The 24,965-nt window shown below is 41.2% G+C and overlaps 1 protein-coding gene across 3 annotated transcripts in view; it reads right to left on the bottom strand.

Moving 5' to 3' along the window:
• Positions 1-24,965, bottom strand: part of LOC137600882 (intermembrane lipid transfer protein VPS13B-like) — a 359,901-nt gene that overhangs the window by 14,167 nt on the left and 320,769 nt on the right. For all 3 annotated transcript variants that reach the window (XM_068322736.1, XM_068322735.1, XM_068322737.1), the window contains exons 47-53: positions 17,093-17,248; positions 14,648-14,914; positions 12,681-12,764; positions 12,303-12,478; positions 8,591-8,761; positions 1,567-1,774; positions 50-238 (exon numbers count right to left, since the gene is read on the bottom strand). In XM_068322736.1, coding sequence (XP_068178837.1) covers positions 50-238; positions 1,567-1,774; positions 8,591-8,761; positions 12,303-12,478; positions 12,681-12,764; positions 14,648-14,914; positions 17,093-17,248 — 1,251 coding nt within the window. The remainder of the gene's footprint in view (positions 1-49; positions 239-1,566; positions 1,775-8,590; positions 8,762-12,302; positions 12,479-12,680; positions 12,765-14,647; positions 14,915-17,092; positions 17,249-24,965) is intronic.

Raw genomic sequence — 24,965 nt, forward strand, 5'->3', positions numbered from 1 at the left:
CATGGACTGGGTTTGACTGAATGTTGTAGAGTGACTACTCTCTGCTCACCTTCTGTTTTCCGGGATAGGATCCCAGGGTGATGTCAAACTCTAAGTATCCCTCCTCATCCAGCGTAACCACGTCGGACCCTGCTCCCTCTTTCCATCGGGGGGAGGTCAGGTCATGGACCAGTTTCAATGCTGGAGACTTGTGGACGGTGTTGGTGTGGGCCCAATAGATACCAATCTGGAATGCTTCCTGAAGCATTGGTGGGAGAATTGGTGGGAGAAAATTGGTGGAGCATTGGTGGGAGAAAATGAAGGAATGGTTGAGGATGGAAGGCAATAAGATGAAGAATTGTGGAAAATGACATCATTGTCAGTCATGTCAGACAAAAGTTATTATTAAAATTGAATTTATTTGGTTGCGTTTTGGAAATAAGTCAGATTTTGCTTCATTACCGACAACAGCAGTGCTGCTGTGTTCGTCATTCCCCACATAGCAGGCCAAATAGACCTGGAAGCAGGGAGCATGGACATTCCTTTACTGCTGGCTTCATCTGGAAAACAGGCGAAGTGTCCCACTGATGCCTGAGTGATGCGCTGATCTTTCACTTAGCTCTACAGCACTGTGATACTTGCCAAAGACAAATGTCTCCATTGCTCATGGCAGGATAAAAAGCACTGTGCAAATTAAACTTAATTTCTTCCTTTTTCACAAGTTACCATATTTTCCTAACTTACATCTTTCTTTGTGCTGATCTATCAGCACTTGTTTTTTGACACACAGCCAGCATCAGAAAAATCAGTGTGTTGATGTGTTGTGTTCCACTGGGGAGAAACCATCAGGAGACCTCCCATTCTCACATCTCAGAAACTAATGGAAAGACAGGCTTAGAGTATCCAGTGACGGAAACTGCTGCAATAAAGACTGAGCTGAACAAAAAAAAGGAAACGCTCTAGTACTTGTTCTGGTGACTGATGGAAAGAGACGGTTTTGACAGACTTAGGTCTATCAATACAGCAGGATGAGCACTGCAGATTCCAGTGTAGGGCTTGGTGAGTGCATTAATGCATGTTTGAAAAAGTCACACTGAATGACAATGCTAACATTTTGACTTTATATTATTGAGTGTTATACATGTCAAGGTGCTGATTAAACAGCATGATTACTACACATATGCTTTGGGATGAAACAATAAAAACCCCGTTTAAAATACGTCATCTTCAAATTATCAGATGTCACTCACATCTGATGATATGTCTTGTCGTCCTTAATGCATGTCTGGACCAGACAGCTGATGTGCAACATTCAGTTTCCAAGAATAAATAATTTTAGTACGTTTAGTTATCTTCATGTCACCACTTTTGCCTGAGCTCAGAACAAGGGTGGAATTAAACAACCACTGTGATATTATCTCTATCAGAGTTTGAAGCACACATGATAAATAGAAACATTATGTTAGAGGCAAATTTTTTGAATGATATGCAAATTTACCTGCCAAGAAGGTTTGAAGAATGATGCCATCTCATTTTTGGAAATTTTATTAAATCTACATTCATTTGGATTTTTTTTTGACTCCCTACCTTGAAGTTGGGGGGTACAATGACTTTGCCAGCTGGTATTTGGAGAACAATGGTCTCCCCCTCAAACAGCCACAGGTCCCAATGGGAGTAATTTGCCAGCAGGGCCCAGGGAAGCAGCTCTACCAGCAGTGTATTCAGGCTGGGCTTCCAGCAGGACAACTTGACCTGCATGGGATTGTCCCACTGGGCGAGGGGCTCCAGCACTGACCTGTGGGGAGAGCATGTTTTTAATTTTTTTTTATTGTTTATTTTATCTATTTATTTTGCAGGCAGGTTAATATAACAGACTTAACACCCTCATCGCATTTACAACATCAACTACAACATCTGAAAAATAAAGGGCTGACGGGTAGAAGCCATTAGGCTTGTGAAATTCCCGACCCCCAGAATCAACAAACATCTCTCTCATGATCTGCGGTTCGATTCCCGCTCCCGCCGAGTCATTTGTTGTTGTGTCCTTGGGCAAGACACTACCCTCCTTGCCTCCAGTGAGGCACTCACTGGTGTGTGAATGTGTGTGCAGCCCCTCCGCTGGTGGTAGGAGGGGCCGTAGGCGCAGATTGGCAGCCACGCCTCCATCAGTCTGCCCCAGGGCAGCTGTGGCTACACATGTAGCTTACCATCACCAAGTGTGAAAGAGGAGCGAATGAATAATGGATCCGATGTAAAGCGTCTTTGAGTGTCCAGAAAAGCGCTATATAAATCTAATCCATTATTATTATTATTATTATTATTATTATTAGTTTAGTTTACTCAGTTTATTTTTCTTCTTTCCAGACATCTTATTACAACAGATTTTACTGTCATCAGTGTTGAGACATCAGCAAGAACATCCGAAAAGAAAAAGAAAGGGTTGACGGGTAGAAGCCATTGGCTTGTAAGGTTTTGGACCCCTCTCTCTCATCTCTCTCATTGCAGCACATTGTCAACTAATTCATACTTTGCATGTCACAAATCAATTTCAATTATTTTATTCTGGTACATTCTGGTCTTTGTCAGTTCTTGAGAAGAGTCCAAATTTTGTCAATGTTCATTTTGTTATTCCTTTCAAGGGTTGTTTCTGGTCAATTTTATGATTTAAGCGCCGTTGGAATGTGTTACTTTGTGTGGCTGAGATGATGTTGCTTTCTGTGCCTTCCACACTCCTAATCACTGGCGTCAGCATCACGGTTTCTGGCCTTCACATCCAAACGTTTTCCCCATTTCTCCAGCTTTTGGGTGATATTCTCCTTGAGCCGAGCATTGGACTCCTCATGCCGGTACACCCGAGGCCGTTGCCTCTGTTGCTCCGGAATCCTCTTGTGCTTTGGTCTGTTGTAATCCCATTTTTCTCAGCTTGCGGTGCAGCATGAAAACACCAAACCCCAGTGCTGTTATCCCGATTGTCATGAAGGTGAAGATGTACACATCCTTGACGTCTTCCACCTCCAGAGGGGGCAGACACATAGTTCTGAAAGTATCCAAGCTGTCTAGCATGTAGCTAGCCAAAAAAGTTCCATCTGGACAATGGTGCTCACCAGTTCCGATAGGTCTGGTGGAAAAAATTCTGTCGATTGCGTTAAGTGACCAGCTCAGCAGATTCATCTTGGTAAGCAGACTTCGTATGATGATATTACACGTTAGCAAAGTGGTAACTTCAACAACACCTCACTTTAGGAATTAGACTGTAGTACTAATTCCTAAATTAGTACTACAGTCTGTGTAGGTCTTTAAAGTAAAATTCAGTCAATAATTTCAACTAAATCGGGATTTAAGGCTTTTTTTGGTTAATATCCCTCTCTGCAATGGATTTGACAGGACCACAGACAGGCGGTGTGGCTATGAGTACAGTACATATCCTCCCGCATCGCAGCATTGTAACATGTGTAGGCAGACAAACAGCTACCTGTGATTTAATATCAGTTTTGCCACATTAGTTGGGTAATAAAGTCACTGATTCTCAGTCGTTATGAAAAAGGATACGATTTCCTGAGTAATTTGTGTATGGACACGTATCACATACCATCATAAACAGAGCAGCATGTATCCTAAAGAGCCGTTCTGATGTGTCGTGTTTAAATAAATATTACAGTGATATACTATGCAGGCCATTAACATACTGACAGTCAGCCAGCCTAAACAAATACATAGAAAGAAAATGGTCTGCGACCACATTATGCAACACAAACCCACACAGAGAACAGTCGACAAAGCAGCTGGGAACAGACAAACAAGTGGGCAGAAATATGCAACTATTTTTCCACAAATCCCGACATTGCATCCATTTCATAGTGATCATGGTCTCGTGCACCCTAAACAGTGCTGAGTGCCAGAAACGAGCAAACAAACAATTCTCTCAGCCTTACTCTGAAGTTAGAAACCATGGAAGACGACCTAGTCCTTCATGTCCCACAAGGCCTCATCGACCTGCGTCTCCAACTCACACACCCAAAGCATCTCCACATTAAACCAAACCAAATGATAACAGTTCAGCTGTATAATTTACTGTTGCATGTGTGGGATAGAACAGTTGTCTCCAATCCCCGGGTCGTGGTAATCTGTACCGGGTCAGACAGAAAGAATCCAGAACTTACATTATTTCTGTTTTATTTATGATCTGATTCTGAACAATGTTTTGTTTTAAATGATTCTCTCCTCCACATCTGTCTATGAATCACTCTTGACGCTGGTCAAGATGTTTGCCATGGTCACATGACTACCTTCTTAAAGGGGCCGCTCCGGCATCTAACACAGAATACATTACTGCTAAATTCAATCTCCCAAACTATAGACAAATTAACAAAAAACAAATGTCTTTGGAAAGTTTCTCAGTGCAGAGTAAAAGTCAGTGGGGAGACAGAAGAAGAACCTTCGACCACAAAGAAAAAGAAAGCAGCAAAATTAAGTTTTTATGCAGGTCGTTTTTTTATTTTGTTACATTCATCCAACACACCTTAAATGCCGGTCAGTGAAAATATTGTCTGATGTTAAACCGGTTCATGGTGCTCAGTTGGGAAACATTGAGATGAGACATTGATGAAGGCTACAGGCAGCAGAGTGCACAGCTCATGAATCACATTATTAAGTTCACAAAAAAGGTAGTTAGAAGAAATGCACCCAGCAGCTCTGTAAGGACACACCATCTCAAGAGCTGAAGGTTCCAGACTCTAGATTCCATCCACATCCTGCAGCTGAAGATTGCCGAACCCCAACCACAAGGTGTTTAATGACTGGAGATGCCTCTCTACTACCAACATTCCAATGGAGAAAGAAAAGTAACATTTACCACTTTCAACTTCCTTCGAGGCATTTTATTTTTTCTTAACGACACAATATTCACACATTCCCTTTCGAAGAGTGTAGTTAGTTTAGTTTCCTGCTGTGGAAGGCTGCACCCTCTTTCCAAACTACAGTAGTACCTCAAGATATGAGCAGCTTGATATACGACACGACTCATCACTCTGTCCATATTTTTGTTCAACATAGGACACCACCACTGGCTGGTGGATGGATACAACATCAGCTGAGACTGGATCTCGTTCTTTACCATGTGTTGGCTGATGGATACAATATCAGCTGAGACCAGATCTCGTTCTTTACCCGTGTTGGTGGTTGGATACATCAGCTGAGACCGGATCTCTTCTCGTTGGTGGAGTAAAGACGTAGCTCGTGACTTTTGTGTTTCTTTTCATACCTTATCATTGTTTACATAACATACAGTATATTATTAACTATACACAGGTAAAGTCTGCATGCCTATTGGTTCATAAAAATGTTTGTTTTCTTCCATAATTTAGGGGGTTTGGAGCTTTTTTTACAATGCTGGAATGAATGAAAATGATTTTAGTTATTGTGAATGGGACACCGTTGTTTGACTTGCGAGCTCAGTCATGAAACAGATTAACTCGTATCTTGAGGTACTACTGTATTGATATATAATATGAATATTACACAAATATTATATAACTCACTGACTCAGTGAAAGTCAGTGAGAGTTATACTTGGATTAACTCTCAGTGATTCTCTGCAAAATGACAAGAGGAAGAGGGAAATTGGAGGAGAATGACAATAAAAACTGGAAAGAAGTCCTACAGCGGGTGGACTCTTCTGTGGATGAGTTAAGGAGTGACTTTAATATGTTCAGCAGTGGCTATAATAAGAAGTTGGAAAAAAAGCTGAAATTGATACTAGACTTCATGGAAAAAATGAAGGATGACATGGAGAAAATGCAGAAAGATGCAGATGAAAAAGAACGAAGAATGTTTGCCCTAGAGCAAGAACAACAAAGAATGGAGGATTTCGAAGAAAGTATTTGAATAAATGATGTGATTGTCACCGGCGTTAAAATCAAGCCGAGAAAATGTGCGCATGTTGTGGCCAGGGGAGAGGAAACTGAACACAGCACTGATTATGAGTTAGTGGAAGAACAGGTGATTTCTCAACTGAGGGATCTGGAGATTAATATTGATCCGGACCAGATCAAGACATACCATCGACTACCGTCTGGAGGAAGGAGACCACCTGCAGTGCTGATAAAATTCCTAAATCGCAAGTACAAAATTGCTCTTCGGAAACAGGGCCCTAAACTGAAAGGAAAAGACTTATACACGAATGAGAATCTCACCAAAAAGAATGCTGATATAGCAAAAAAAGCTTGTCAGTTGAAGAATGGGCTGATCGACAACACCTGGATGAACAACTGCAGGATCTTCATCAAAACAAAGGAGCTTTCTCCGGAGCAGATGAAAACGATGATTAAAAATGTGGAAGAAATGGAGAAATTCGACCAATAAGGTACAGGCAAACCTCAGTTTCCACCACAATTCGTTCCGGAAGGCTGTTCGAATAGCAGTTTGTTCGAATTCCAAATACATTTTTCCCATTACAAATAATGTAAATGGTCTTAATCCATTCCAGGACGCTAGAAAACTACCTTTTTTCAACATATGTTATTTCATAATGTCAGTTATATATCAAATTGTGTATAGAAATGAAATATATCAAGAAATGCAAAAAAAGAAGAAAACATGAGAAAGAAAGAAGTAAAAGAAACCCCCAACGTATTCAGGTTAGCCTACGGTACGAGTTACCGTCATCTTTTGGACAGAAGTTTACGGTACCGTAACTTGCACCATAGGCAATGGAACGCAAATTAAGTGAAAAATTATTGAATACAGTAAACTAAAATAAAAAGCACATTACCTTTACGTTTTCTCTCGACTTTTCTCGCCTTTATCACGATTGGTGGCGAGAAAAAGGCGTTTGTTTCGCGTTCGACTTCCAAATTTTGTTCGACTTCTAAGACAAAAAAATTCTGAATTTTTTGGTCGAATTACGATTTGTTCGATGTCTCAAGTGTTCGAAAACCAAAGTTTGCTTGTATGAGCAAAAATAAGAACACAGCAGAGAACAGCCATCTCTGCACTGTCTGAAGAAATGAAAGATCGTATACAGAGAACTGCTGATCAAGATAGTTTGGAGTTGAAAACTAATCATTTTGTGGATTATGCCCTGTTTGACCCAAATGGAATTTTGGACAAGTCAGGTATTATATGGAAAGGTTGAAAAACCATTCAGCATAATCAATGTCAGAAACATTGACTAATGAACAAATAAACATGGATATCTGCTTGGAGGGATAACATTAAGTTTGAGACTTCAAAGAGCATGTTGATATCTTTTGACAATAGCATGTATAACTGTTTAAGTATCTAAGAAACAGGTTTATTCTTGGGTAAACACTGTCTTCTGAACGAGGTGAATATGATCATTATATTGTTGTGGTAAACTATGGCAAGGTGCTGTACAAATAAACTTGCCTTGCCTATATGGTGGTGGTGCATGGCTAGGCCTTGCACACTTGAAAGGGAGAATATGTTCAAATGATGCTGTAGATAGAAATCAGTGGAAGTAATCCTCTGGGCTCTATGCAAACCGTCACACATCAGGACAGGAAGTGTGACTCCTCTTCTTTGTCCCACAGAAAAGCAAGAAATCACCAGACAATTGCCCAGCCAGCCAGGTAACGATACCGGTTCATGTGTGTGTGTGCAGCTGAATAATCTGTGGGTGCCTGTGTGCTAGCAGACACAGAAGAGAAGGACCTATGCAACCACAGAAGACATATGGCTCCCATGTCCAGCAGACCCACTGGAACTTGAGCTCAGAGCTTGTGGGAGAGCATGTGGGTATTTTTCTAGCCCTGGTATCAAGATGTGATTGCTTTGTGACAAAAGTATTTCGGAGTGACATTTGTGGATAGATCCACATGTGTGTGTTGCCCCAACAAATGCACACGAAATCATGCATTGGCCACATACACTCCACAGCTATGCCAACTTTTAACTGGATGCAAGGCCCTGTGACTTGTGTGAGAACGTGGGACTGGGACAGAGTGACAGACTAAATCTCCGGTTTGTGGGAAAGGCAGTATGGTCCCCTGCTAACATCTGATGCATGGCTCTGCATTGTCTTAGCAGTTAATTGTTTTACTATGGGAACAAAGACTCTACAATAAAGAGGAGCCTCCATCATTAAAAGGCACACCCATATACATTGTGCTTTGAGGCAGGATTTCATAGAGGCCTCTTAGTACAAAAAAATGCTTTGTTTCAATGAGACTTGTGTTTAAATTCTAATATTCTACAGCAGAGGGGGAAATAAACTGCAGGTTAACCCACTGCAAAAGAGCAGGGGGTGTCAAGAAGTCGGTTCATGTTCCCATGATACTGTGAGTAGTGATGTCTGAATGGTGCCCTATGGGGCTTTGAACCGTTTGCGACAATTGTGCCGAAAACTATTTCATTATATCGGAGCGCCGGAACAAAGCTGACATCACTAACTGAGTGTGAACCTCACTCACATAACCCAAATGAGTCATTATTTTTCTAGTGTTCCTTGCTTCACCTGATTATCTTACCTTTGTAAGTGTGACTGGTTCCTTTAAATGAACTGAACAGTAATCATAAAAATAGAAACACAAAATGCATTTACCTCTAGTTATGCAGACACTTTCTCCCAAATGAACAGAGAACAGTTACTGTACCTTTCCATATCTTTGGTGACATAGGGCCATGGTGGCTCAGCGGAGATCTTTGCACCATAAAAGTCAGCCAGGATGTGTTTCAGGTTGTCCTCATTTCCAGTCTTATTCATAATCTGTTTGATCAGGCTGGTGGAGATTGGTACAGCACACTGGGAAGCATCTTCATCCTCCCTGTTAGACGGAGGACAAACATGAAATCAGACCTCTAACTAGACGTAAGGATGATGCACATGTTTATTAGTCTTTGAGGGAAACTGCAGCCATCATTCATTTGAAAAGGATACCTTACAGGACATTATTCTCAGCGATTCTCAAACATCCTCCAGCCAACTATCCACAGCTCCTCCTGCCAAGCAGGCACTGTACCAGCCGATTTCACTTATCTTGAGTATCTCCTCTTCTGTGATAAGTGATTGCATGAAATGAAAACCTTCAAACCCTCTGGATCACACACACACACACACACATATGTGAGCCTCTGCCATAGATTTTGTCAGCAAATCCTACTTGGAATCTTCTATGCCAGGAAAAAAAAATCACGATTATTTGTTTTTCACTATAGGACAAGGCATTTCTTGTAGTGATGGACAGGTGAAGCCCCATGAAGCATTGAAACTTTTCATCCAATCAGTTCACTCTGGTTCAAAGCTTCTAGTAGGCTTAATTTGCTCTAGTACGACATTTATTGGATGCTAAAATGTCAGTTTGGATGAGTTTGAAGTGTGTGGCATTTTACATAAGGCCTGTAAATAAAACTGTCAGCAAAATAAAGAAGTATGCAAAACATGTATATTTTAGGCATGGCGGTACATTGTGTGTGTGTGTGTGTGTGTGTGTGTGTGTGTGTGTGTGTATAAATAAATTAAAAATCAAACAAAGTCTATTAATAATCCCCGTAGGGAAATTACTTTTGTTTAACTCCAAATACTTGAACAAGTATATAGCACGCGCACACACACACACACACACACACACACACACACACACACACACACACACACACACAAACACACACACACACACACACACACACACACACACACACACACACACACACACACACACACACACACACATAGGCAGTCTGGAAAATGGTTATATGGACATGACGAGAATGAAAATACAATAATCATATATAGTGAAAGGAGGATGGTTCTGTGCAGAATAACTGGTGACCTCCAGCTTAACCCTGCTTTTACCCTGAAACCTTGCAGAGGGTTGAATCTGCCTTCTGTTTTGAATTTGTCTTTGTGACATACTGTATAGTCTTGCCTTACAAAAAGAAATTCAAAAAGATCACAAAAAAGTTAGACAGCAGTAAATACTGAATATCTCAGCTGTAGATGCTCGTCAGTTACGGCTTTGCAACGATGAGTAAAAATAACTAAACCCAAACACAGTAATAAACTCTTCTCTTTCTCTGGGCAGTATGTAGTTCCACTTGGCTAAAACAAAGTGGTCCCCTTACCCAGAGAGATAATATAGTTTATTATTGTGCTACAAAGAACACAGGGGCAGTTCCCAATTGGATCTGGAAAAGACAAAGAAGAGCAACAAGGTGCCGACAGGAAGTTTTTTCATTGAATGCATTCCTGAGGGGGGAGACTGCATGAGGCTTCTGACTGTAACCCCTCAGCTTTCTAATGTGGTGGCCCAAAATGAGGAGAGCAGGACATAGTGGTTCTGGCTAAGACTCCTCTGTACCTCCTGTGTCGTACACCACAGCTCTGCTCTCCACCTCATCCATTAGAGCCCACAACTATTTCAGATTACAGGAAGGAAAGATGAGCTGTTGACCAGCAAACATTCAAGATTGGATTGGTTTGGGGGCTGGTGTGCCTTCTACACAGTCTGCATATGAAGGTATGATCACCATTGTGATTTTTAGAGTATGCATTATTGAGGGATGAAGGATGGATGGATTTGTGCAGACGAGGGATGTGGGTATGTAAGTTTGTACGGTGAGAGGCTGTTTAGAGAGGGGACGGATCATAAACACAAGGAGCATTGTGGTTGGGATACATTGGTTGTTTTAGAGCTTTCTTTTTGCACACATGAGAAGGATTTATCTACAACAACAGAGTCCAAATATATTCCCAGTCACTGTATGGCCACTGTAGTTCCTTCATGGTAACTGGAATGAAAATAAACTCTGTGACCAGATATCTAAATATGCTAAGAATTCTCTCATGGGGAGTCAAATACACTAAATGTTTGCTCTGCTTTTTGACAGCAGCACTGTTTGCTACCAATGGGGCGATTTTTCTTCCGTGATTCACATAAAACAACATGGATAATAGATGTACAGATTACAAAAACAGAAGGAACAACAACAACATGTGGTAGCTATTCCCCCTGGAGCCACCCATGCTGAAAAATAATCACTCATGCTACTGAAAAGCACTGAACTACAGCGTCCATGAAAGAACTCAGGGTGATGTTATAGATTATATAACCTAGAGATGCATCACAGACACATGGCATTTCTTAAAAAATGTAGATTCGGCTTAGTGGATTCTACTATGACTATTCTACTACTAGTGATACACAATAGGAGAAAGTGTGAACACACACTGACAATGTGGGACACACTAACAGGAGTAATGGGGATGTTTGTGACAGATGAAGTGCTGACTGTCAAACTTAAACTGTTATATAGCTACCCAAGACAATGAAAGACATGGACCACACAGATACAAGGACACATGTGTTCATACACTGCTCATCCACCCACACAAACATGTGTGTGTAGACACTTACAATCCTCTCAACACAAACAAATAGAGAGCTGATATGGGGCCAAAAACTTGCTCTGTGTTAGTTCTTGCATCAGAATAAGGTGTAAATATGGTTGAACCTGACATGTCAGAATAGGAGCAGCATGTCAGCTGCTGCCTAACTGGCTTCCTGTTCCACTGATATGTGCCTGATTTTCTGAATTAGATCCTTGCAAGGGCTCAAGGACACCACAAAATGACACGCAATAATGTTAAAACAGTGTCTCACTACTGTAAAAAGTTATTGTAGAAGCAGACTGAGCAGGTTTGTTGAATTAATATAAAGCTGGACAGGAAGATGTAAATTATTTGTTCAATTTGTCATGCTGGTGGGAATAACGAACAAATACCTGTGGTGGAAACAGAGAATCCAAAAGAAATAATGATAGACACTGATTTGTATTAGTGTTATCAATAGAGACAATTTGTAGATTACCTACCTAACTACTCCAGGAGGTATTTTGGGGTTGTGATAGATGTTTTAATTAAAATACATTTCATCTAGCTCTTTGGGGGTACCTACGCATTTATGCAGTCCTATGTCCTATGTACTCGACAGATTTAATGTATCAAAGCTCGAATAAATATCTTTAAATTTTTTGCCTCCATGCCAGTGATGTTATAGCTGAAGGTGTAATGTTTTTATCTATGCAATCATGAGGATTAGATGCCTCAGGAACATGGACTCAAAGATGAAAAGATTAGATTTTGAAGGTGAATTGTTACCTCTGAAAACCTGTTTTTGGTCATAACCAATTCATTCACAAGTTATGAAAGAATTTCACTTTGAATACCAAAAAGACACAATGACCTGAGAACCACTTTCCTGACTCTGGTTTAGCACATTACATAATAACTTACGCTAAATCCATTAACGTTCTATGCTGTATGTGGTTTGTGAGTCTGGACTGCTTGATGGATCTGTTTAGTTTTACCTGGCCTGGAACATGAGGTGGTGGGTGAGATCAGCCTCAGTGTTCAACAGTGGTTCCTGGTGTCCCTGCCCATGTATCAGCTGACTCTCTCTCAGTCCCAGACTCCTCTTCTCTATGTGGACGATAACCGGATCTGGCAAGTGGCTCCTCATGACAAAGAGTGGACTGAAAACCACCTGGAAAAGCCGATACAGGGTACAGTGGCTTATAAAAGCGTTCATACCTCTCAAACTTTAGAACTTTTGTCATGTTAAGACCACAAATGGAATTTAATCTGAAAGGCCAACATAAAGTGGCATAAAATTGTGAAGTACATAGAAAATTATACATGATTTTACAAATAAAAAACTGAAAAGTGTAACAGGAAAAGATACCTACCACTCTCTGCTGCATGTGTGAGTGAGGTTCAATTCTGATAACAGTACACCAAACATATAGCAGCGAACCACTGGAGCAAGGCACCTGACAGGAAAAGAAATGAATGGTACTGATAGCATCTTTATTTTACATGTAAAAGTAAAAAAAAAAGATGTACAGTATACAGAAGTTACAATATGCAGTGCGTCTCGCATTGTTCCCTTGATGCAACAGGAGAGGATTGATTAGGCACTCGTCCTTGTCTGGTTAGAATGTAAAATATACATATTTGATGACTGTCTCATTTATTCATCAATCCTCACGAAAGCCTTGGAATTATAAAGCATGTTACAAGTGCCTACAACTCAGTGACTGACTGGGGACTTAATTTGAAAGGGTTACAGAGAAAAGTATGAGACAGCAGCCAAGAGAGTTAGATGCCAGAACAGGTGAACAAGCTGAATTCCAGAGGATGAATTAAACAAAGGAGATAACTTAATAAATGGATGATAGATGATAGAGCTAGTGTGTGGGTATAAAGTAAAAGAAATATAAAGAGAGAAATAGTAGGAAACTGACAACGACTGATGTGAGCACCCAGCTCCAGGCAGCTCTCATTCAGAGCAAAAACCCCAGTGGGTGTAATTAATGACATCTGAAGGGAACAGATGACGGTTGAACTGAACTGGAGGTTTTCAGACCCCCACACAGAAGCTGAAAGTGGTTGAAAGTGCCTCATAATGGAAGGGATGGAGTAATTGATAAAGCTCTTATTCACAGAGGCGGTGCAACAGGAGTCCACCAGATACAGTGACAGCATGAAGTCCTCTCAGTGTTAGAGTGTTCCACAATAAATAGATAGCATAATATGCCAGTAGCAGGTGTGACATGTAACACGATACTGTCTAGCATGAAATATAACATAAAAACCCACAGAGGAACAGTGGTGGTGATCTAGGTGCTGTGTCTGACATGATGTGAAAAACTGTTTCCATGCAGTGTATCCAACTGTTTATTTAGATCACAAGTACAATAAAGAAAGAACTGAAGGACTTGGATGCTGTAGACAGAGACATTATTTCTTTCAATAAAGAATGTCCTTGACGTTATTGATGAAGATGAGTGGAGGAGTAAATATTTATGTTTTGGAGCTGGTCGAGCCAGATTGTAGGTTGGATAACAGGAGAATCACAGGGCAATAGAGGCATGGATGGAGTAAAGGAGTGATTCTCTGGCAGTAATCCAGCAGTGTGAAAGTGCCTTCAAAGCCTGTCCCTGTGCCCACATATCAGCTTGTGTTTCCTGTCTATGATTAGTGCTGTTATGAGAGAACATAAACTGTATTTTCTGCGTATCAACATTAGGTTATGGGTTAACGAGCCTTTGTAAGACTATCTGAGAGAAAGATCACAATCTGTTCTGAACTGTGACTAGCAACATGGATGCTTTGCCACCGTGGCCACCCAGGAGCAACGTGCCAGACAGGCCACTGTTGGTGGTCCAGTCACCAGCATCAAACATGTGTGCATGGACAAGAACAATTTGGAAGAAGTGATGTGTCCAATTTACACATCTATCTGTTTACGCTGGCGAGCACATTTAGCAGCTACATCTGAATAATTGCATGTGTAATGAAGATTATATTTAAAATAAATATCAAAATATGACCCACAGGTTCTGTTGGGTTTCACTGCAACAAACCTGTTTGGGATAGGATAGGATGGCGGCGTGTGCACACGCAGCGGCTCCTCTCTACTGCTAAAGTGGGTCTTTCATGTTTTTTTACTGCCTGTGGGTATGAGAGGATTGTAATTTAATCTGTGCTGTATGTCGTGCATTTCATCTGTGCTGTATGTCGTGCATATATGGTACATTTGACAAAAAAACTGATTATGACTATGAATATACAACTGTGACCTTTCACATTATAAAAGCCTCCACATGGAGCTCTCCTGGCTAATAGTTTGTATGTGTCTGTGTTGCCATACCTGAACAACAGAGCTGCTGCTGCCTTTGTCGCTCCTTTCCAACTGAACGTCCTGGGACCAATCTTCATCCCCACGGGCCCTCACACACAGCTCTGTCATCTCAGCATCTTCAAGCACATATGATGGCAACTTGGCCCCGGCCTCCAGGCAGTCACAGTGCTCCTTCACCACTGCTTGACTGTCAGGCCCCAAGTAGTGCTGCACCACACGCAGCTCAATGTCCTGGGTGAGGTAGCTGCACATCACTTGCCTCCCACAGATTATCACCTTAGAAGAAGGTTACATAGGAGCCACAATTAAAACAAAGCAATTAATAGAGGCAACAAACACTGGATGGGGAACATATGCGACCATACAATGTTCTGAAAAAACATCTTTTCAAGTCAAGACACTTTTAGTGACTCTTATAGGATCACATTCACTGGTCCAGTCTCACTGGTAAAGGATGCTTGAAAATAAGTAGAAAATTTATACAGCAAAATCTTAAAAAATAAAAAATTACCTGCTACTAGGAATCCTCATTTTAAAAAGATTGCTATCAAAGTGAAATGTATGGATATTTATTTGCTCCCGATTAAACATCACAAAATGTACTAAAACAAACTCTTTGACTTGTTCAGGAAATTTCACACACACACACACACACACACACACACACACACACACACACACACACACACACACACACACACACACACACATGAAAGATGGGACATTTTTCTCTTTGTGACAAATATTGTGATTTGTCAATCTTTGAGGTTGTGCAAGGAATTTGAAATGACAAAAAAAAATAAAATCAACAGATTTGTTGATTTTCAGCTCAAACATCCCCATCTTCACATGTATTCTACCACAGGCCTCAAACAAAAGTGTATGCTTGTCTGTGTGCATCTAATTAGAGAACGCACGAGTCTGCAGATGTGTGTCTGTATGGTATTTATAAGTGGAGATTTATAAGAGGGGACTTTTTTCAACAGCAGCCAACATAAGGTGTCAATATAAATGATAATGAAAGGCTGTCACAATGAAAGACCACAGGGTAGCTAGTTGAGAAGGGTGAGTACAGCACTGGGACAAAAAAAAAAGTCAAATAATAAAAAATAATTAATGGAATAGAAAAACCAACATGAGGTATGATGACACAAGCTGTAGCCAACCTCCTCTGTGGGGGCAGCTGCTGTCCCACTCTGATGCCTTGTACTGTGAACTGGATGTGACCAGTGCTCATGCCCTGTTTCTGGATCAATGGGAACAAGATGTAAGCAGAAGTCTGGGACAGATGGAGGAAGGAATGTGACAGACTGAGACTGTTTTGTCTGCAGGGACAGCAGGGGACATGTGCAACACTTGATATGGTTTACATAACATTTTGTCATCAGTATAATTTGACTGTATTGTTCCATTGTCGGGGAGACAATGACGTGTATTTGTTGAAAAAGATGATGATTATCCACCACCATTCTTGGTGTAGAAAAGATGAACACGGCTGATTTGGTTCATGGTTGTTTATGATTTCCTGTGATCTTCTGTGAGGATAAATTGTACTTGGCTGGTTTCAGGGTCATAAGGTTTTTTTTTTTAAAGTATTTTACAAAAGGTTACAAAAAGAATGCAGTCTGCAATCATATGAACAACAGCTAAGTCATGACCTAAAAATAGAAGAAAACCTGGAGATTAAAAAGGGATCATCCCAAAATCAGCACTAGGAAAAAAGGCAAGGCTTCCAACATGAAAATAACAATTTCCTAGTTTCGGTATAGTTATAAATGATTTACAACATTTTAGATTAGCAGGGAGCCGATCTGCAGGGCGTCGATATTCTTAATTATTTCAGATTTTTAAAAAAAACAACTTTTACAGATATGATGGATTTGTGCGAAAAATCTTCATTTCAATTAAAAAAGGATTGCACTGCCAACACTATAGGTTCTTTAGCCTTTACTCTCTATAAAGGAAACCAGGTTTGGGTGATGCTCTCTGCTGCCTCTCCTTCATTTGCTTCTGAATATTACAAATTCTTCCTGATGAATTTGATGTTGGAAATTAAAAATGCCAAAGGTTTTCTATAAAGATTCATTCTTTGAAGTACACATGGTAAATGCATGACACCTATAACCTCAAGACAGAAAGATGCTGAAAAAAAGAAGTGAGTTCAGGATTTGTTTAGATTTATCTGCCAAAACTCAAAACTGCCCTTGGAATAAACACCTGTAATACCTTCACTTGCAATACATCTCATACTTTCATAAGTACTGCAGCAAAGTAGACACTCATTTAATGCAGCAGAATTCAAAGGATGCAACGTGCTTAACACTTGCTGGATGTGTTCACGAAGTTTTATTTTTGTGTACTTTTTTAATAAGCATGTAAAAGGCATGGCATACTTTTTATTATATAGAAAAAACATGAAGAGGAGAATAGTGAGTCGACCAGAAGTGCCTGTACCTGCTTCTGGACACCGTTCAGTTGTGCCACCTTGATGATGAGTGAGGCAGTGCATCCTTTGTATTGAATGGTCCTCACCAGAGTTCCCACATTGTCCACACTGAAGGCCTCCGACCAGCGCCAGTTCCCCCATCCCTCGATGCAGATGTGCAGCAGCTGCAGCATACGACAGAGAAGGACAAACAAACACACACGCAGCAGAGACAGAAGACACTAGACTTCAGAGGTTCGTCTTCTTGCCCTTTATTTATCCCAAGGCAAAAGACGAGTAAACAACATGCTTCTTTGTTTAGGAGATTTTGGTAGGGGGAGAAGGAAGACAACAAAGTTCCTGTTTACTGGAGCTGAGCAGCCTGCTGCTATTGGAAGTAGAAATGGAAGGTCACACACAATAAACTGGCTGGTGGAAACCAGCTGATGTGGAAGCTCATTACGGATGCATGAGTGTGTGTACTTGTGTGGTTGGATGTGGAAGGCTATGTTCTCTACTTGTCTAAATAAGAGGCAAATAGTTTGCCTCTCAAACCTTTCAGCTTCATATCCATCAATTCAACATCCATGTGTGTGGCTCGGTGGAAACAGCAATAAACATGGACATTTAAACAATTTTACAATGGTGACAATTTTGTGGCACACAATTTTCTGCAAGTTTCTTGTACTGCGGTTGATAACATCCCAGCATGGCTGAAAGCAAGGAAGCATGATTTCTCAAGTAACTGGATTCAAATGTGCAGACGAGTGTTTCACATATTTTTATCATTAACACACAGTAGGCACTCTTAGGACCTAGAAGGACTCATTCACAGTGTGTTGATCTGTTTTTGTGTGTTCACACAAGAACAAGGAAAGATGATAGCTCAGCCCTGAGGAACATTCTTAGGTTAATTCTCAGGTAGGTAGCGGCACAAGACGAACTTTGAGCAATGTAAGTCCGGACATAATTGTATGCTGATTGGCTGATATATAAGCACAGCCAAAATTGTCAGTCATCATTCTGAAAAAACAAAACAAAAAACAAAAGATCAGATGAAAACAACAGATTGTAATGCTAATCTGTGAAGATTGAACACGCCTGATGATTTGGTACATCTCACCATGATGTTATACCCACCATCAGCCAGATAATGCCACTAAGGTCATCTTGTTTGAATGCAATCAAAGGCCAGTGAAGGTATGCCATTGTGAAGAATGCCTTAATACCTCTCAGCAAGTCCCTCTAGAAAAACATCTAAAACCAGTGCATGTTAAACACTGGTGTACAGTGCTGCTATGCTATGAAGTGCAATACTGGTCCCACAATCTATATCCACTCACATATCAAAGTAGAAAAAGCAAGGTGAGGGGGTGAAATTTTTGTCCAAGCTTAAAACACATACATCTGTGCTACAATGCGGTCATACACAGGATAACTACTAGACAAGGAGACTCATTTGTCAAACAACATTGACTATTGTGATGAGATTGTGGTCACAATACAGGAGCTGATTCATAAATACACAAAGATCTAAAGCCTTTTTCCTTTCCGACGCACTGCGGCTGACCTTCTACCTGACTGACCTCTCTGAATCAGCCTTGCTGCCAATATGACTAAACCTAGAGAGGAAGGACACACCAAATGTGAGACAGACTAAAGTGTACGTTGGTTTCAAACAGGATGGAGGTTAGGGTATGGGTTTAAAATCCTCCATGAGGAGTAGTGGCCAGATTGAAACTCTGGAAAGTACTTTTGAAGATTTACACGTTGGCTCATCGTTCCAATGTGTTGAAAATTTGGAGAATCTGTTTAAAGAAAAACAAATTACTTCTGAGGTCAAAGAGCTTGTGGGGACCCTGGTCAAGACCTTCTATGTTTCTTTCCACTCCAGTCTTTCCTCACTGTTTGAAGGCAGATTTCTTTACAATAACATACTTAATCAAAGCCGGAATTTACTTTTCTCAAGATCATTCCTTCTTCCTGCTGACTGAGTGGAAATGACATAATTTCTTAGATCTCCTGCTCATTCGACTTACTCACAGGAAAGTGGCAGAAGGGTGTAAACAGCCAGGTGGCTGAGGTCAAGGTTAAGCCTCAAGGTAAAGAACCACTATACGATTCCCTAAACCAGCATTAACATTATAATCAAGACCAGTTAAGATCACGACGATTCGAGGAAAACACGTTAAGTAACTTTAATGGATAATGTCCGGCTATTCTTTTGCTACTCTCTCTTCAAGTAACCCTTTTCTGGATCAGAGGCCTGTACCATAAAGCTTGATTAACCTAGCCGGGCTACTCTTACTTATCTGGCTTCACTTATCAAGACACCCGCCCTCTGGATTTTTGGTACCATAAAGCCGGCTCACGAAAAAAGGGCGGAGGTTGCTGCATGCGACCAATCGCAAACATGCAACTAACCGGCCCGAGCCACACATTTCACAACGGAGAAATAAAAAATAATAATTAATAAATACGAGCAATACAAATCAATAATCCAGGCAAAAAGCAACACAGTTGCAGTTGCCAAACGGTGCAAGGATCGCTGGCAAAAAATCACCGACTGTGTCAAAGCGGAAGTTAGTGCCATTATAATGTTACTTCATTGTTCTGCTGGGGGACTTCAATGCTCACGTGGGCAATGACAGTGAGACCTGGAAGGGCGTGATTGGGAGGAACGCCCCCCCCCCAGATCAGAACCCGAGTGGTGTTCTGTTATTGGACTTCTGTGCTCGTCACGGACTGTCCGTAACGAACACCATGTTCAGACATAAGGGTGTCCATACGTACACTTGGCACCAGGACACCCTAGGCCGCAGTTCAATGATCGACTTTGTGGTCATGTCATCGGACTTGCGGCCACATGTCTTGGACACTTGGGTGAAGAGAGGGGCGGAGCTGTCACTCGATCACCACCTGGTGGTGTGTTGGCTCCGATGGTGGGGGAAGATGCCGGTCCGACCTGGTAGACCCAACGTATTGTGAGGGTCTCCTGGGAATGCCTGGCGGAATCCCCTGTCAGAAGGAGTTTCAACACCCACCTCCAGCAGAGCTTCATCCACATCCCAGGGGAGGCGGGGCACATTGAGTCTGAGTGGACCATGTTCTGCGCCTCCATTGTCGAGGCGGCCAACCGCAGCTGTGGCCGTAACGTGATCAGTGCCTGTCATGGCGGCAACCCCAGAAGCCGGTGGTGGACATCAGCGGTAAGGGATGCCGTCAAGCTGAAGAAGGAGCCCTATCGGGCCTTTTTGGCCTGTGGGACTCGTGGTGAAGAAGGAGCTGAGCCGAAAGGCAAAGCTCTCGATTTACCGGTCAATCTACGTTCCTACTCTCACCTATGGTCACGAGCTGTGGGTCGTGACCGAAAGAACGAGATCCCAGATACAAGCGGACGAAATGAGTTTCCTCCGCAGGGTGTCCAGGCTCTCCCTCAGAGATAGAGTTCGGTCATCCAGGAGGGACTCAGAGTCGAGCCGCTGCTCCTCCGCATCGAGAGGAGCCAGATGAAGTGGCTCTGGCATCTGGTTAGGATGCCTCCTGGACGCCTACCTGGTGAGGAGTTTCGGGCACGTCCTACCGGGAGGAGACCCCGGGGACGACCCAGGACACGTTGGAGTGACTATGTCTCCCAGCTGGCCTGGGAACGCCTTGGGATTCCCCCGGAGGAGCTGGACGAAGTGGGTAGGGAGAGGGAAGACTGGGCTCCCCTGCTTAAGCTGCTGCCCCCGTGATCCGACCCCGGATAAGCGGAAGGACAATGGATGGATAATATTACTTCACCACTATCACTGCACTTGTATATCTGACTACAGTAGCATTTGTGTGTTCCATAAATGTACAGTATGTGTGTATGACATTTTTCGTTATGGCATGTGATTGTAGCCCCCGCGACTTTATGAATAGCTCTACATACTGTGTTCTTCCCGAGGTTTTCGGCATCGCCAACAGAATACATGAAAGTACCTATGAATGAATGAATCAATCCATGATTTACTTAAATAATTGATTAATGGCATTTTATCTGTGGCTTGCTTGTAACCCATCCAACGAGGGATTTAAGGACATAATAATAATTACGAACATCATTAAGAAATATGTTAACTGGGGCAAAAAACCACAGTGCAATGCACACTGTCTGCAGGACTGTCAGCGCGTGGTTGCGGTGCGTTATATTACTGATGTAAGGCTCCAGCAGCTGACAGATGTAATGTAACCCCTCTCCCCAAAACCTGTACCTTTTGTACAGTGATTGTTCAGGCAATTCGAACGGATTACAGCGATCTCTAAATATTCTCTCACGCCTGAGCGCTCTTCACACAAGCTGTGCACCAAGATCCACCGGGTTCTCATAAAACGGACAGCCCATTTTCCAAGAGAAATGATTGGTCAGTAGGTGGGGATGTTATACCCGCTGAGCTCTGATTGGTCAGTAGGTGGGGCTGTTATACCTGCTGAGCTCTTATCCTGAACTTATCCTGCTCCGGAGCAGGTTAGGTGTTCAGCATAGGTTACCGCGACAACGTAGCCTGGTAGAAAGTAAGTCACCTTTATGGCACCGAAAAGCCAGGGTTAAGCCTGAAGTTATCTCGCTAAACCGTAATCCATCTTTATGGTACAGGCCTCAGATGTTCCCTTTGATCCTCATTTATCCAGATTAAGGTCATTCTGAACCTTCGATAAAAAGCAGCTGGTTTTCTTTTTCTCATGCCTCAACAGTTCTAACTAATTGACAGAAGTCATTTCCAGGCAAATTTTGATTTTCAAATTAACTTCAATATAATCCTTTAAGTGTTTGCTTGAGTGACACTACTCATGGTCAAAATCAGATGCTGTTTAAACAGATCCTGCTGTGACTCAGCACCATCTGTGAGAAAATGTTTTATTTCAACACTTCTCATTCCTTTAACGCCTCTGTTCCTCCCTCTCAAACTGTGTGCTTCATCACGCTTATGGCTCAACCTGACTTTTACGGGAGAAGTCATAATAGCGTTCCTCCTTAAACTTCAAACAGTGACTCTGCTCTTGTTTTAATTCAGCTTTGTTCTGACTCAAGCAGTGGGAGGAAAAAAAACCCAGCAGTGACACACATGAACTGGACACGTAGAACATCAAGAATGAAGTATAAGAAACTGTTTTGCCTCTTTGAGACGTCGTCTTCTCCTGTGACACTGAGGAAACCCAGTCAGCCACATGTGGCTGTTTGACTGCTCTCAAGCATTAAGCCTGGGCTCACCTGAGAACTTCACCAACAAAAATGCATTTTGACAGAAAATGGATTTCAAGCAGAATTTCATTGATCACAATGCCAACAAGAAAAAAAAAACCTTTCTCAAAAAACTTCTTACTGAAGGAGCAAATGGTTGCTGGTGCTTATCATTCGTTCCATTAATAAACTGATTCTAAGGCTCGTCTTAAACCGATACAAGACTAGAGAACGGTATGTTCCCCAAATCAAATAGACATTATAGTCAGTAAGTCTTTTCAAAATAAAACTCTCTTTGCTGGGGCAAAGTGAGAAAACCCTGATTAATTTTACTAACATTTATCTAATCACACAGGTTCTGATGTTTTTAGTCTTTCATTGACGGGGAAGGGAGGAGATGGGTGTGTGGGTGTATGTCACATGGGGCTAAGGGCAGGATCAAACCTGGGCAGGGCGCTATAGGACCGTAGCTTTGACACAAAATGAGTGCATATTTTACTGACTGTGCTAAACACACCCACTATCACTTATTAATTTAAGTAAGAATTTTCAATGCTAGAATTACCAATAAGCTGCTCGTCTGCCTAAGAGATATATATATATATATATATATATATATATATATATATATATATATATATATATATATATATATATATATATATATATATATATATATATATATATATAAGGTACGTATGGAAAATGTAAACAGTTTTAAAAGGCAAGCAAAAAACTTTATTTTTCTAAAATTGCTAATTGAAATGATCTAGATGTAAATATAAACTGCAAAATGCGACAAATAACTCTACTAGTAATAGAAACAAAAATCTAATGCTTCTTTGAGTGAAACCAAGTTCACCTTGTAACCTCAAATTCAAATATTTAAAAAATAATAATTTCCAAATAAATCATTTTGAGAAACCCCTCCCTTCACCCTCAGTAACTGCAGCTGAGCTGAATATTTTGTGTCCAAAACCAATGTAGAGCCCATTTGTCATATCGTGATCATTTCCCAAGTTGGGTATTGAGTGTGAAAGAAATGTGAAAGTGAAAACTCAATCTCTCCTCGTTTCCCTTAAATCCCTAGGGAGAGATTGTGATTATGGCTGGCTGATAATGGAAACATAAATTTCCAGCACATTACTGGTTCCAGTTTTAGCATAAGAGTGATCGGCATGGGGAATATTACACTGAGTAGTTGGATGTAACCACACAAAACATTTTCACCCTATGACTGCATTGTACTGTACTGCAAAATGGTCTGTTATCTTTTCCACTGATAGTGAATAGGATTTGGCAGGAGTCATGTTGTGCTTTTCTAATAACATCATTGGCCACATGCCCTGACATAACATTATATAAGCATTCATACACATTCCTTGGCTGTAACCTGACAACAGACATTGATAAAGCAATAACAGGCTGGTTTTCAACTAATTAATACAATCAAGCGATTCCTCTCAATCTTACATATGACTATCTGAAAGTTACTGCTTTATGTTTTGGTTGAGCAGCACCCGCTTAGGTCATCATGAAGGTTCAGGCTGACGTGTTTGTCTGCATGCACTAGCATAACTATGATACAGATGATTCATGTCTTTTCCATGGAGATGATTCATCTGATTGATTTGACAATAGGGTTGTCCATCCCTTTGTGAACTAAATCACTTCCATTCTTCCCTGGTCAAAGTGTGCAGTCAGACCACAGGGCGTAGCATCACAGGCACAACTCGTCTTGTAGTGGTCGGTTATGGCAAAGTTGAAAGCTGCTTCATATGGTTTGTATATTACTACTGCCTTCATTGGCTTTACCACGATAAAATATGCTTAAATAATCACAGGAATTGTTGAAGGGAGAGGACATTACGACACTTTGACATTTCTTTTTAAATCAGTGCTCTCAAAAACTGACAAACCTAGACATGAAAACAAAAAGCTGTAAGGTAAACAGAAATCTAAGAGTTAAGACGATAATGTTAAAATCAACATGATCATTCCAGGGCGATGCATCATCTTGTAACACAATCAGTACCTCATAAACTTCTTGAAACTCTATCACCCACTATTCCTAGTTGCTGTGGAAACTGAATGCAGAATCCAAACATGAAGACTGACATATTAGGAAATGGTGTTAACTTCTAAGAATTACCATTATGTATTCAGTGAGTCAATGAGCCAACTAAATTCCTGTATGTGTTCAATGTCATGTCTACTTCCAGGACCCCTGCCTAATCCTCTTTCCAGACAAAAACATTCATTAGCAGCAAGGTTTAACTGTAAAAGACAGTAATATGTCAGTCAGTCACAATCAAAACAATGACTGTTAAAATCCTGCCAACAATCACACTCATACTATATGTCTGCTTTGATAATGTATCAGGACAACCTCAGTCTCTCACACACCAAACACACCCAACGTCTGTCCTCCTACAGAGAGAATAGAACTTTCCTGCCACTGTAAACCCTATTCGCTGTCTATTGTGCTCAGGCACACAGAATACACATTGATCTGTGTTCCTGGATGTTGCAAAGGCAGGGTGACAAAACCACTGTGGTTGTTGGCTGTCTTCTCATTACTTCCATTTCTTAAATTCATCTCACTCTGACGATAATGAGATATTTGAGACTAAGAGACGTGGAGTAAGATTATAAACAACCCCATTAACGCATTACTTTCCATAACAGGACCA

The sequence above is a fragment of the Antennarius striatus genome, chromosome 9 (genome assembly GCF_040054535.1).
Source record: "Antennarius striatus isolate MH-2024 chromosome 9, ASM4005453v1, whole genome shotgun sequence".
In the NCBI taxonomy this organism is placed as follows: domain Eukaryota; kingdom Metazoa; phylum Chordata; class Actinopteri; order Lophiiformes; family Antennariidae; genus Antennarius; species Antennarius striatus.